This window comes from Gigantopelta aegis, chromosome 14 (genome assembly GCF_016097555.1).
Source record: "Gigantopelta aegis isolate Gae_Host chromosome 14, Gae_host_genome, whole genome shotgun sequence".
Taxonomy (NCBI): Eukaryota; Metazoa; Mollusca; class Gastropoda; order Neomphalida; family Peltospiridae; genus Gigantopelta; species Gigantopelta aegis.
The window spans coordinates 20206696-20222756 of record NC_054712.1 but is presented as its reverse complement, the minus strand read 5'-3'; the positions used below and the strand labels follow the sequence as shown (position 1 = coordinate 20222756).

Below are 16061 nucleotides of genomic sequence, written 5' to 3'. Positions count from 1 at the left end.
GGGTGTCAAACTATGGTAATTGCAAAAACAATGTGATGATCAACATCACCCAAAAAGGGAGCCTGAATGCCTATTGTGACCAAAACTGTCAAGTGTTAAAGTGTCATGAGTAGTTAGTCTGTTTAAAAGTATCTCTGTAAATTCTGTGTGCATATTATTGACAGTTTGATCATTGTTCAGGGGTCATTGTTTTGCTTTAGTCCGTGTAGTGACATATTGAGCTGTTAAAAACCAACCCTACGTCATTGATATTTCTATTAATTGATTAATCGGACTAAGATATCATAGAGCCCAATATGCACTGGGGGAAATTGACAAAGAAGGCACATGTTCAGTAAGTTATGTAGGGGGTAGGTATAGATTGTGACAAGTAGATATTTGATTTGAAGAGGGATGTTTAGACGACGCCATTCCACCCCAGACCCTATGTACACGCGCCTGCAACATTACTGACAAAAAGGCACAAACTTAAAATATAAAATAACAAGATAATTTACATAACGCAGATATCACATTTTTATAGTTGAATGATTATTATTATTATTATTATTATTAATATTATTATTATTAAATACCAGTAAATAATGTCTAAGAGATAATTTTATTGGTATATCATATGGGCAAGTTATAATTATTTGTGCGTACTAATACATGTCGTATTATGGAAGATGTTTTCGAGCTTTCAAAGTTTACTTTTAAATGTTTAAGCATTTATTAGTTGGAACAACACGCAGTGAAAGACATTGGTTCTGCTCGTGCAATAAGGTCAACAAAATGTGTACATACTCTTGAAAATGATATAAATGGCAAGTATTTCAATAAAGAGAGGCTTCATTATTCTAAGTTAATTAAATAAACCAGGGCCCGTATTTTCGAAGCCATCTTAGCTACGACATATCGTAGTTACTTAAAAGCAAAATACGAATGTCGTAGATTTAAGATACGACAGATTTTCGAAGGTATAGTAAAGTTCTCTTAGTGTGTCATGTTTTATGATATTTATCGTAAACAAAAATGGGAACTCTCATTAAGTGGAGATAGAAAACTGAAAAGATGGGGTATTTCTCGGTGACGTCATCAAGAAAATTCCCTCTAAACGTCATCTCGGTACAGCTGACTTCCCAGAATGGATACTAGGCAAGCGACTGGTCGTGGTACTTGTTATCCTGTCTACGGGTGGTGCATATAAAATATTCCCTGCTACTAATGGAAAAATGAGTTTTCTCATTAAGACTATATGTCAAAATTACCAAATGTTTGACATCAAATAGTCGATGATTAATAAATCAATGTGCTCTAGTGGTGTCATTAAACAAAACAAACTTTAATTTTATACTTTAATAACAAAAAATCGCAAATCCAAGAACGAAAATGGATACAGCCTAAGAGGCCGTTCAAATATTTGTGTCAAAATTAGACACCCTCCCTCCCCCTGTAACGCTAAACCATACACCCCGCAATTTTTTTTAATTATTTAAAGTTTGGAGACCTCCCCCATTTCCAAACAAGACATGCTATGGGTGTAATATAATTTTAAGGTGTTGTTTATGTACTTATGAATAAACTGATTGTATGTGATTTGGTTTGTTTTGTGATTTGGGAAAGCGCTGATCAGTGGTGTGTGTGTGTGGGGGGGGGGGGGGGGGGGGGGGGCACGGGGTCATGCCACCCCCAATCAAACCTTTTTAAACTATTAAATTTTATAAAATCATACATACATGCATACATACATAGTGTGGATTTGCCCCCTCCCCAATATGGGTTACCTGCATATACAAGACGTGCATAATCTGCGCCATTGGCGTAGCTAGGATTTTATATTTGGGGGGGGGGGGGGGGGGGGGGGCGGCGGCGATATAAAATCCTGGCTACGCCAATGGCGCAGATATACATGCATTTCAACTCGATTTATAATCATCATTGTGTGTTTACATCTATATATATCCTTGCGGTATGGGTTTTGACGCAGATAAGCAACGATCTCCCATAGTGTAAAAATAACGATGTTTTTCTTGTTATTATTTACAGAGACATAACCTAATGTATATATATCATTGAAATATAAACATTAAATTCAATATATAGTGAGATATTTAGTTTTAGTTTTTGCTTACATGTGCATACTGTAATATTCTACCTTTTTGATGCGGTATGTATTTTGACGCGGAACATCCAGATAACTTGTGAATTACCAATATTCAAGAAAAACAACTCCAAACAACTGGAAACGATGTGTGGTGGTCCATAAATTCCATATTAATAATACACGTAAAAAAAATAACACAATTAAAATACATTTTAACCATATTGTCACATGTAAACCATATAGCTCAGTGTAAATATAATCACTATTTGTACATTGATAGGGTGGAAGTAAATCTGACAGCCATTCGAAACGTTTTTGTTTGTTTATTATTAGTATTATTCAAAACAGTGTCCACTTTACATTTCATGTGAAATAGTTATTTTAAGACGTAATATGCACTTGAACGTTGTTTAAAGGGACATTCCCGAGTTTGCTGCACTTTTTAAGATGTTACGACTAACAGAGAATTTTTAACGATTGTAATTACATATCAAATATATTGTTCTGCATAAAATATTAGTAGCTGTATATTAAACGTGTTTCTGGTCGTTCTAATATTTGTAATAGGTTAAATTTCATTTTATTTCCTAAAAATGTTTTTTTTTTCGTACGTACGAAATTATCTGAACAGAGAATCCAGTTTAGGCTTCTTACAAATATTAAGACGACCAGAAACATATTGAATATACAGACACTGATATTCTAAACAACAAAATATATTTAATATGTGAGTTTACTCGTAGGAATATTTTATTAGTCGGAAACATCTTATAATGCAGCAAACTCGGGAATGCCCCTTTAATCCTGACCCAATATAATCATAAGGACTGGGGACTCATTCGGACGTCCATAAAAATAGATTGACGTAGACGTGATCTAATTGTCTTGTGTTTATTTCAATAGTAGCAGACGACAATGTTTCGTGCAGCAGGTGAGTAAAATTCATTGAGAAAATTTGGAGATAGAGGGATGTTTACGTATGTTAAAAAAGTGCCTTACGGAAAATAGTACTTTTAATTACATGGCATTTTTAATTGTTTATACTTACCGCAAACTGGCAAATTGATACATTGCATTATTCTTATCAACAACAAAAAAAAAACTTCCGTCAAAGCAAATTTCTGCATTTGACGTCATAGCTTTTCTTTGATGATGCACAATTGCTATTTAAAGATAGCGCGTCAAAATACATACCGCGTCATAATACATACCGAGACGATATACTTTGTCCCATCCTCCTACAAAAATGTTTTTTGTAAATAATTTCAGTTTTGGTTTTACTTAAGAAAAGTAAGTGTTTGGGAAATAAATTCTTTTTTTACTATTTTGTGTGCAGTTTTGAAAACAATCGCTTAGAAATAAAAAATGCATAGTAAATTTCATAGTATGAAAAAGGCGTTCCCTGTGAGAAGAACTATAGCTGTAACTACCTACGTTAAACACTGTTGCCGTGACAGTGTTTATGAGAAGGTAAAAAAACAAAAAACAAACACATTAAAAAACAAACAAAATATTTTAGTAATAAAAAAGTGCATTACGTAATGTTGTTCAATACTCATCCCATGTAACGCTACATAACGTTTGTACATACATCCACCCACCCCCTCATACATTCACACAACATATTTTACTATCTTAGCCTACTAATGCAGTATAAATATTATTTAATAAAATAATATTATTTGGAAAGATTTCATGTCTATTTTTTTTATTGCTATAAATTGTGAAAAATCGTCAATTGGGTTAACTTCAGTAATATTTCTTTTATTTGGGCTTTTCGATACATTATTTAGGTGCATATCACATTTCACGCCTGTGCCTTCTTCAACAACCCCGATTAGGCCCCATTATATCGATTGGTACATTTTCTGAAATAGGTAGCGTAACAATCAACGGGCACGGTTGCAATAAACTGTTTTAAAGTTTTGACGGCAAAATACTTCGAGTTTACACAACTGGAGAGCTGTATCTTCGTCATTATCATGAAATAAGAAGTAAGGCGTCATGTTGGTTCTAGTCTACGACAAGTAGGAACAAGTAGGAACTTGTCGTAGGATCTACGATGTATTTACGATATATTTGAGTTACGACAATTTCGAAAATACGTTACATTTGCCGCATTCACTTACGACAGATTTACGACATATCGTGGCTAAGATGGCTTCGAAAATATGGGCCCTGAAAGGAAACTGCTTTTCGTTTTGTTTACATTATAATTTAATTTTTATGAGTACCACCAGACTTAAATTTTTATTGTCCAGGAATGCAAGTCCGGTCCGGACTTGATATCCTGGCAGTCAGACCAGTATTCCTAAGGAACGTAAGTCCTGGGTATATTAGACCTATGACCTGCATTCCTAGGAGATTAAGTCCGGGCAGACAACTGTTCCTACGGACTTGCATTCCGTTTACACCGGCTCACACCCAGAGCGAGTTTTAACGACTCAATGGGTAGGTGTAAGACCACTACACCCTCTTCTTTCTCACTAATCACTAACAAACTAACAACTAACAGACTGTCCTGGACAGACAACCAAGATAACCTCAGTTGGATGTAAGCACGAAAATAAGTTGAAATGAAGTCTTGCGGTGTGTTGACTATCATTACCCAAGTCAAATACCGTGAACGAAGAAAGAGAAAGAGTGTGGAATGGAATAGAAACTCGTTTAACGTGCCCATATCCACGAAGGTTCAGGCACGCCCACCACGGATCCGACCTCTGACTTCGCCAGTGGAGGGTTCCGTGGCAGGAGGGAGAAAGAGTGTACACGTACTTCCAAGTGCTCTCCATATTTAAACAGAAGACAGGTGCTTACGGAGAGGTCAGTAAACGGGTCAAATTATCTTGGCGATTGTTGAAAAGATTCGTTTGGATTTCCTGCCCAACCCATTGAACCGACCTCGGTCACCGAGACAAGCTTAACGAGTGTGTTACCCAATTGTATTATGTGAAACAGACCTCACACCGAGATAACGGGTCCGTGTTTAAAGGCGCATTATCAAGAAAGAAAGAAGAAAATGTTTCCTTTAACGACTCGTTAAACACATTTTAATTACGATTATATGCCATCAGACACAATATGGTTAAGGGCCACATACATGTTGATATTAAATTAGCGAGGAAACCCGTTTCCGCCTCTTTATGGACCACACATTTTGATTAGCTGCAAGGGTTCATTTGTCCCATATAGTACATACCACAGCCTTTGTTACACTCGTTGAGCAATGGCTGCATCGATAAATAGCCCAATGGGTCCACTGATGGAGATCGATCCCAGATCGACCGCGCATCAGGTGAGCGCTTTACCACTGGGTTATGTCCCGCCCCTAATTAATCCCATATATTATATTTGCATAATTATCTCAAGAATATTAAAAATTGTTTAGCTTTTGTATAGGATTTCAATGAGAATATTTCGTTACGACGTGTGCTTTAAACAGACTTCTTTCTCATTAACCACAAACAATTGACAGTCAACCCACTTTCCTGAACACGCAGCCTAGATAGCTGAGATGTGTTCTCAGCGAGTGTGCATCATAATTGGATATGAGCACAAAAATAAGTAGAAAATTAATGAATTAATGGATGAATGAATGAATGAATGAATGACCGAAACGATGAATGAATGGATGCATGAATGACTGATCGAATGAATGAATGACGATGAATGAATGAATGACAATGAATGAATGAATGAGATGTGTTCTTAGGACAGCGAGTGTGCATCATAATTGGATATGAGCACGAAAATAAGTAGAAAATGAATGAATGATCGAAACAACGAATGAATGGATGCATGAATGATCGATCGAATGAATGAATGACAATGAATGAATGATGAATGAATGAGCAGGAAGAATAATCTATAATGAAGCAGCGGATTGTTCGAGGTTTTTTTTTTTTTGTTATATACATACATATACATATATATATATGATAATAATAATTCAGACTTTGTCTTTTAATGTGTGCGGGTGCGACAGCGCACGTAATTTCAATCTGGCGAGTGTGAAAAATAACGCACGTTACACACAGCGCACGTAAAATAATTTTGTATATTGATTGCCACTATTTACCTTATGTAGCTGATAACAAAATCCGTTTAATAATACCATAATTTTCTTTTTTACGAGAACGGTAGTGTCCATGCAAGATTTTAATATATGACTGCGATACAAATCGGAAAACACTGGTTTAATAGATATTTTCGAAGACGTACCAAGCCGATCAAAACTTCTTTGCCTATTTAATTTATTATTAATTAGAAACAGTCCACTTTTATAAGGTAATAGATCACAACGTCTGATAATGATAACTCATTTATACTGTTCATATAGTTGAGACAAAAAGAGAAAAGGGATTGCATTAAATAGTGGCTTCTGTAGCCTACACAAATGAACTCAGCGCAGTCGGTAAAATTGTCTCGATTAGTTCATAACTGTTAGCCTACAAAGCCTACGCGAGGTCCCGAAAATGACAATCGTGTAATTTTATACTTTCTTTAAAAACAAAGAAATGAAATTTAAACGGAATAATAAAAAGAAGGAATAGAAGTGATAATAGGTATGTAGGAATAAGCCTAGGTATTTTTTTACGTCTATTATTTTTCATCTATAAAAAAAAAATCAAATAAAACTTCATTTAAATATTTGTATTTCAGCCAGAGGTTAATGAATGACCATATATATATATATATATATATATATATATATATATATATATGTGTGTGTGTGTGTGTGTGTGTGTGTGTACACAATATAGCAACAGTAATCAATGATCATTGTCGACTATTTAATTTTTGTTTCGTTAATTAGAAAGTCACAGACCATGTGACTGGAACATGATTTGATGCGCAGTACTCTGTGGCATATTGACCAATCAGAGCTATCGGGGTCAGATTATTTCACTCTTGGAATTCTGCACGCACACGCTGGTCTACTTGACAACTTATTACGCATTGATGATGATGTCTAAATGAATCAAACAACATAAAATTAGAAGAAAACATTAATTTATTGGTTCATTTTTGCAACATAAGTTTCTACATTTACATTTACTAATTACTTCACACATTAATAATGCTTTGTTTTCACTCGCCTTAGAATTTTTATGAGTGCGATTTTTTTTCACTCACTTAAGTGTTTTGAGGTGTGCGCTTTTTCACTCGCCTGTTAAAAAAACCCAGGACTATTGTATGTATGTATGTATGTATATATATATCAAGTCAAGAGACAGCTATCAGACAAACGATTTTACAAAAAAACCCCAGAAACAGACTTAACTGAGGCTCATATAAAAACTGTTAGCAAAATAATACATCAAATGCGCAATAATAAAGAAATTACAGAGGATGTATTTAAATGTTTAAAACACGAGGAACGTCAGACTCCACAGTTCTACATTTTACCTAAAGTACACAAAACTGTTAATAAAGACCTCCCTCTGGGATATCCAGGACGCCCAATCATATCCGGATGTAATTCACCAACAGAACGTATTTCGTGTCTCATAGATGACATTCTGAAGCGTAATATACCAAATGTATCCAAAGAATCATTCCTCGTAACTATGGACGTTTCATCTTTATATACAAACATTCCTCACAACGAAGGGATTGAAGCAATAGAAAACTCTAACTGGTGATAATTACAACTCCAACATACCCATTAAAACAATTAGTAAACTAGTTGCAACAATATTAGAATCAAATAATTTTCAATTTAATGGTGAAACCTTTATCCAAATACAAGGCACTGCAATGGGTACAAGAATGGCCCCTAGTTATGCTAATTTATTTATGGGTTGTTTTGAAAAAGTTCTGCTGAGCAAATGTGTTAGATCGCCGCTACTTTGGCTTAGATATATAGATGACATATTTTTTATTTGGGACCATTCTGAACAAGATCTTAATAAATTCATTGAATCTGCCAATCAACAGCACCCTACCATTCAATTTACATACACATATTCAAGGAATAAAGTTACATTTTTAGATGTCGATATCATTAAAACAGAGTGGGTCTTTTTCATCAACTGTTCACACAAAAGTAACAAACACACACCAATATTTACTTTTCAAATCTGCTCACCCCAAGGCATGTAAAAAAGGAATTCCTTTCAGTCAAGCTAAAAGGTACACCAGAATCATTTCAAACAGTGACACGTTACAAACTGAACTAAATAGTTTGAAAAAACACTTCTTGAATAGACTTTACCCTCCTGCCATTGTAAATAATGCTATAGAAAACACATTAATTGGACCCAAAGAAAAACATATCGAATCTCCTGCATCTACGTCTGAACAAGAAACAATGATACCTTTTGTCGTAACAGACAACCCATGCCTACCAAATATTGGCCATATATTACACAGATATTGGGGAATTCTCGAACAGTCAAGTAAACTCAACATACTAGCACAAAGTAAACCAATTGTTGCTTTTAAAAGACCACATAATCTTAAAGACATGCTTGTTCATTCTAAACTACAATCTAATGATGATAATAAAAAGCACTCTGCATTAAAATGTGGTAAAAGTAAATGTAAAAATGACAAATTCCTTGAAGAAAAAACGCACTTTGAAAGCAGTCAAACTGGACGCGTTTATCCCATAAAACATACTATGACATGCTATTCTTCAAACGTGATTTATCTTATCACTTGCACAAAATGTAGTATGCAATATGTAGTACAAACGGGGTAAGCTGTCTTTACGTATGATGGACATCGTAGCGACATCAATTTATATCCTAGCAAATCTACGTTGGTTAATACCCACTTTAATACGAATTATCATTCCATATCTAACTTTTCTTTTATGCCTATTGAACAAGTATTTAGCAATGATGAACATCATCGACTAGTTAGAGAAACTTTTTGGATACACGAACTGAGAACCAAAACGCCACATGGACTTATGATAACGTTATATTTCATGTAAACACATCTTAGGCATTCAGTAACGTTATAAATATCCAATGCAGTACAGTGACATTACTTTGTGTTTCCATGTTCCATAATTAATTAAATAATCTTGTCTTTATAGTAATTTAACAAAATTGCTATAAAATGTATTTATACACTTATTATTACCTTTTTCTATTTAAAATGTGACATTGTTCTTTAAAATTTCAATATGTTCAGTTAGTGGTCTAATGTCTGTTTTGACGGCTACTTTTCAATGCATTAACCTGCTGTTTTTAGACTACTGTTGTATCTACGCAGATCCTGTACAAATTGATAAAACAATATTACAATAATGGAAATGAGAGTGTATAAAAAATTAAAAATAATCTGTTTGTCTCAATGACGTCATGATGAGAATGACGTCAGGATGACGTTACGTCATCTTATTGTTAATTTGAAAAAGGCAATATGCCGAAACATGTCATTATTAAATAACTGAACTGTTGGTAGTACTTTTATTATTATTATTATTTTTAATGTAATTTTGTTATATATATATATATAGATAGATAGATAGATAGGTATAGATATAGATACAGTCAAACCTGTCTTAGCGGCCACCTGTACTCAGCGGTCACCTGCCTTAAGCGTCAATTTTTTCCCTCCCAAACGATTTATAATATAAATGCACCTGTAATAAGCGGTCACCTGTCTAACGCGGCCAGCGGCCACCTAAATCGGATCCCAAATCGCCAAAATACCTGTATTAAGCGGCCACTTACTATGACAATACACCGCATGAAGTAGGAATTGCATAATTAAATGGAAAAAGAAAACAAACTTGTTGAGAACGATTAATTTAATACATTCCATTTTCATTATTTCTGAAGGAGACGACATGTCAAAAGTTGATTTATAGTCAACTGTGAAGCACACATCCGTTGATTAGCAATACATACATATATATATATATATATATATATATATATATATATATATATATATATAGCCAGTGTAAACATTAGCTTTACGACGTGGATACAACAGATACTTCGTGTATCAATGGATACGGGTTACAAAACAATATAAATGTTTTCTTTATTTCATTGTAAACAGTATGAACATCAGGTTATGTGTAATTCCTAACGGTATTTTCAAGTAATAGATTTACAATTACTTTTATATGATCGAAAAACATTAAACAATGCTAATAATAAATAGTGTCATTATTATTATTATTATTATTATTATTTATTATTATTTATTAATTATTCTTATTTGTTTATTATTATTATTATTTTATATAAAAAAGTATTTACTTGTCTTCAAATTTATTATTATTATTATTTAAAGCAATATTTATTTGTCTTCAAATTTATTATTATTATTATTATTATTATTATTATTATTTTACAAAGAAATATTTACTTGTCTTCAAATATATATATAATACAGATGCATCGTACTAATTAATAAAGTATAATATAAATCACTATGTGGATTATTTGTAAATGTGATAACGAGAGTTTGTCTGCAATTGAAGTATTATTTGTGTAATCTCTTGCATCACTATTTGTTCCTTCCTGTTTTCACATTATTTTGTATATAATTCATTCCTCTTGTTATCCTTGACTGTTTAATTATTGTTTAAATAAACAGTTATGTAATATAGTCAACATTTATATTGTATGTATATAGACGAGGGTTTCGTAAGTTTTAAAACTGCTACCCGAATTTTTTGTTCTTTGTAAAATAAAATATGTTTTAAATCAAACCACCTCCATGTTATAAATACCATTAGGACACGATTATACGCTGCGCTAGCTTCGTGGATTAGTTTACAACACAGACACATAGACCACAGGCTGGTCAATGTATCAATCAATTCAGTCTAACCATTGCCAACAGATGGCGATCTTAGGTTCATACACTCTCCACTACCCAGGACCCCCCCCCCCCCCCCCCCCCGACCTACCCACTCCTCCATCACATACACATACCACGTGTTATCAGATATCATACCAATACACGTAACTGTATCTCGTCGTAATATTATTTAGTGTTTAATTATATTACATTATTTAAAATTTAATTATTATTATTATGATTAATGTTACATTAATTGATTGATTATTTGTATTTATAATTGTATTAATTATTGTATTAAATATTACATTTAATTCCATTATTTAATTATTTAATATATATTTAATATATGTATTTTAACAAATAATTTAATATTTTCGTAATATTATTTGACATATCTAAAAATAATAGGTTTTTTTATATCGTTTTTATAGAATGTTGTGCAATAATAAAAGCAAACAAACAAAGTTTATTCCATAGATAAACTTTATAATAATTTTTAAAACTACTTTTACCAGTGAGGAATTCTACACCGTTGTACACGTTGTATGGAGAACTTAGACGTTTTTCGGTAACTATGACTGTAAAGCTAAGGATGATTACCTTTTGGTTCAGACTAATTACAGGGAAGCAGTCCAAGTTATCATTATTTGTTTATAGATTGTTGTTGAATGACTACAATAATAATATTTACAAACATACATGGATAGACTTTGTAAAATCAATATTGGATAACATTGGTTGTACATATATATGGATGTCACAATGTAACAGAATTGTAAGTGCTACACTTTTTAAAGAATTTATTTCTCTAAAACTTACAAGATCAATTCCTACAAACATGGTACACTCATATCGATAATTCTGAAAAAGCTTCAAATTACAAATTGTTAAGAGATTGTGTTACGTTTTAGATATATTTAACATCCCTTGCGAAAAAATATTGGTGTCCATTATTACGCTTTAGACTCTCAAACCATAATCTCCCCATTGAAACAGGTAGATGGACACGAATACCACTACATGATAGAGTATGTCCCCTCTGCAACAGTAACGACATCGGAGACGAGTTCCACTATATACTGAAATGCCTTTTTTTAAAAAGAATCCAGAACTATTTACTTTCCACAATACTGTCAACCGAAACCTAATACATATAAATTTTATAATATTTTCAAAAGCAAGAAAACCGGTGTCCTTCGTAAATTGTCAATTCTGTAAATTCATTATGAATACTTTTGAAGTCCCCCGGCTAAAATACCTATATGAATATGTATGTATGTATTGATGTATGAATATCTATGTATTGTATGTATGTCGAGTCGAGGTTGACTGTTACATATACAGAACTTAACGCACTGGCGCAGGGGATAGTTAATTTTTTTCTGGCCTCACAAATTGTCCCGTGCTGTTGCTGGGACTCGAACCTATGGCACCGAATCGCCCGCAACTTTGCAGACTTGCCACGATACCTTTTGAGCTATTGAGGCATGCATGTATGTATGTATAAATGTATGTATGTTTCTTTATTTATTTATGTGAAATACATATACGTTTGCAATCTTGTTAAAATATATGTATAATTGTATTACTAGTATTTATCTCATATGCCGTGGCTTACGGCCTGAGAGTAAATAAAGTTCAGGTCAGTTGAAAACAAGTTTGCAGGTTGAGAACAAGAGACAGCGTTGCGTCTCAGCTCTGGCGTACGTAGTATCGCTAATGACGTAAGTTAGTAACTGTTGTTGACATGACTGCCACCATGGAAACGCACTGGCGCACTTAACCGCTGCACACACTAAAATGATCAGCGAACAGCTGTGACGTCAACGAATATAGTTAAGCACTGATTATGACGTCAACACGTATTTAGTGGAAGAAGACTGCTTCTGTCCCTAAGGAAAGCTATATTTTGTTTTTTCCCCCAGTTGTCATTGCCCATATGGGTAATAAGTAGCATTGATGTCGTAAAATATCACGAAATGAAAACATTATTAGCCAACATTTATATAAAAATGTATTATATCAAATACTATAACATATATCCAAACATAATTTAATATGCATAAAGCTAACAGTAAGTGTTAGCTGTCTACTTACTTTGATTAAAACATACTGTACAGTATATATATATATATATATATATATATATATATATATATATATATATATATATATATATATAGTGTATATTAAATTTTACAAAGGGATTGGACATAAGTTTTCTAACTTACGAGGCCCTCGCCTAAGCCTTTTTTTTTTTTTACTTTACATAATGAAAGCACCAACCTTTCTTGTTCATACATCAAGTCGCAAAATAGCATTTCATACTTAAATGCAGATTAGTTACTGATAGTGGGAAAATGTCGCGGGTTTCCTCTGAATTCGTTTAATATTTATGCATGGAGCTGCCAATACAAAATTCAAGTTAAAAAAATGTATTATTAGAACACATTAATTTATTAAAGGGACATTCCTGAGTTTGCTGCAATTTTTAAGATGTTATCGACCAACACAGATTTTTTAACGATTGTAATTACATATTGTCACAGACCACTGACCTATTTAATGGACTAACAAAGTATTACCTGAACAAAAATAATTTGATTTGTCAATAAATGTATTTTATTCAACCATCTCCATAACTACCATACTCCATTTATTAATGATATTTTGTAAAAATAATTGAATTATGGCAATGGTCCATAATTAAAAAACTAAAATTGCCGAGAGCGTTGACATGGATTTCACTCCATCATGGTTCAGTTAAGGTGATGCGATAGCTAGATTTGGTTTGTAACAATTAATGTAATTTGTATTTATTATCCATTGTTAGAGAAATAAGGTCCTTAAATCCGTGACAGTATGCCTTTAAGTTTCATTTTATTTCTTAAAATATCTTTTGTTCGTACATACGAAATTATTTGGATTCTTACAAATATTAAGACGACCAGAAACATATTGAATATACAGACACTCATATTCTAAACAAGAAAATATATTTAATATGTAAGTTTAATCGTAGAAATATTTTATTAGTCGGAAACATTTTACAATGCAGCGAAGTCAGAAATGTCCCTTTAATTCCTTTGAATGTCAAACATTTGGCAATTCTAACATATAGACTTAAAGGAAACCCGCGGCCACATTATTCTATTAGTAGAAAGGTATCTTTTAAAAGCATGTTCCCACGGAAAGAACAACACATACCACGATTTTTATATACCTTTGGTGGTGCACTGGTTGGGGTGGGGAAAACACCCAAACAGAGAATGGGTCTACTGAGATGATTCGACCCAAGTACTTCAAGCAAGCGCCGTACTGACTAAGCTGGATCCCGCCCGTCAACATTGAGTGCGTCGTTAAATAAACCATTTCCTTCCTTCCCGCTGGCAACACTGTAATTTTTATACTTATACATGAAACTGGAAACACACTTTGATCGAGTTGCTAACAGCTTTTTATACTTATAAATGAAAATCAGCCTTCTATATTATACATACAACCATTAACAAACGTTCATACTTATTCATGTACTTGAAATCACTAACATGGTGGCATACTTATACATGAAACAGCAAAATCGTTTTCAGATGTATACATGAAGCCGATGTCAGCTTTTTTCCCCCCACCTATACATACATCCGTTAAGACTTTTATACTTGTATTAACACGGTTTCCTGTATTATTACATTGAATCTGTAACAATCTTGTATACTTATACATGAAGTCGCTAACACTGTTTTCTGTATTATTACATTAAATCTGTAACAATCTTCCATACTTATACATGAAGTCGCTAACATCCTTTACTATATAAACAAAGTGGCTAACTCTCTTCCATATCTAAGAGTGTTACACACATTGACTTATACGCATGCATTTACAAACGGGGGCACGTAGCTCAGTGGTAAAGCGTTCGTTTGATGCGCGGTCGGTCTAGAATCGATCCCTGTCTGTGGACCCACTGGGCTATTTCTCGTTCCTGCCAGTACTCCACAACTGGTGTAACAAAGGCCGTGGTATGTACTATCTTGTCTGTGGGATGGTGCATATAAAAGATATCTTGCTGCTAATAAAATAGTAGCCCATGAAGTGGCGACAGCGGGTTTTTTCTCTCAATATCTGTGTGGTCCTTAACCATATGTCCAACGCCATATAACCATACATAAAATGTTTTGAGTGCATCGTTAACTAAAACATTTCCTTCCTTCCTTCCTTCCTTCCATATAACTGTAAATGAAAAATGTGTTGAATGGAATGGAATGAACGGATGTTTAACGACACCCCAGCACAAAAATACACATCGGCTATTGGGTGTCACAAACGGTAAGTATATGAAAATAATATTTATATGTGTTGAGTGCGTCGTCAAATAAAACATTTCCTTCCTTCTACAAATGGATTTACATATTGTATGCACTGTGTACTTATTTATGAATAAATAAAAGTTAGCAAACCTGAATACTTACTTATACACGAAGCCGCTAGAAGGCTAACGGCAATATTCGGTGGACCACAACCCGTGAACACTGGTTGGAGAATATAATTTGAAAACGTTATGGCCGTCACTGCGTTCCCAACGGGGAATATTATCACTATGGCAACCCACAAATAAAGAAAGGAAGGCAAATCTCCGAACGCTTCATTTATGTACGAGTAATCTCCTCCTGATTTCAAAATGGACGTGCCTAGTTCCGAGTAGCACAGTGCCCCCACGAGGCAAATCACACCGCACAACCCCCAAATCAGGAGCGATGAGCCCACGGAACCTGCTTCCTGCAAAACCCCTTTAGGGGACACGAATATCCCACTTCCAACAATGATTCCAACGATAAGGGTCACACCGTTATAGAGTCCAAGCTGTTTCTTTAACTGGAATGTATCTGTTTCCGTTGCTATCCCGTTAGCGATTTTTATGTCGGTGTGCGACATCTTATTAAAGTTGATATTGTAACACTTGGCAGTGTATTGATGAAGGGTTGCACGCACTTCCTATCAAGACATGTCCACAAACAAAAAAATCCCACAGATACCACAAAGTACCTTAGAAACTTTAAAACAAAATGTGTAAAATCCTAACCAAACTGTTAACGAACCGTGTCTGATTGATTTCAGTTACTTGTTGGGAAATTATATTTTTAAAAACATACCCCGACCATTGAAGTGAGACAGAATGGCGCACTGGATATACGAACGG

At 33.8% G+C, this 16061-nt stretch overlaps 1 protein-coding gene across 1 annotated transcript in view; it reads right to left on the bottom strand.

Moving 5' to 3' along the window:
- LOC121389127 (Y+L amino acid transporter 2-like) overlaps positions 1-15796 on the bottom strand; it is a 49672-nt gene extending 33876 nt beyond the window's left edge. Inside the window, exon 1 of the mRNA XM_041520739.1 lies at positions 15334-15796. Within this exon, the coding sequence (XP_041376673.1) occupies positions 15334-15796 (463 nt within the window). The remainder of the gene's footprint in view (positions 1-15333) is intronic.
- Positions 15797-16061: the final 265 nt, after the last annotated feature.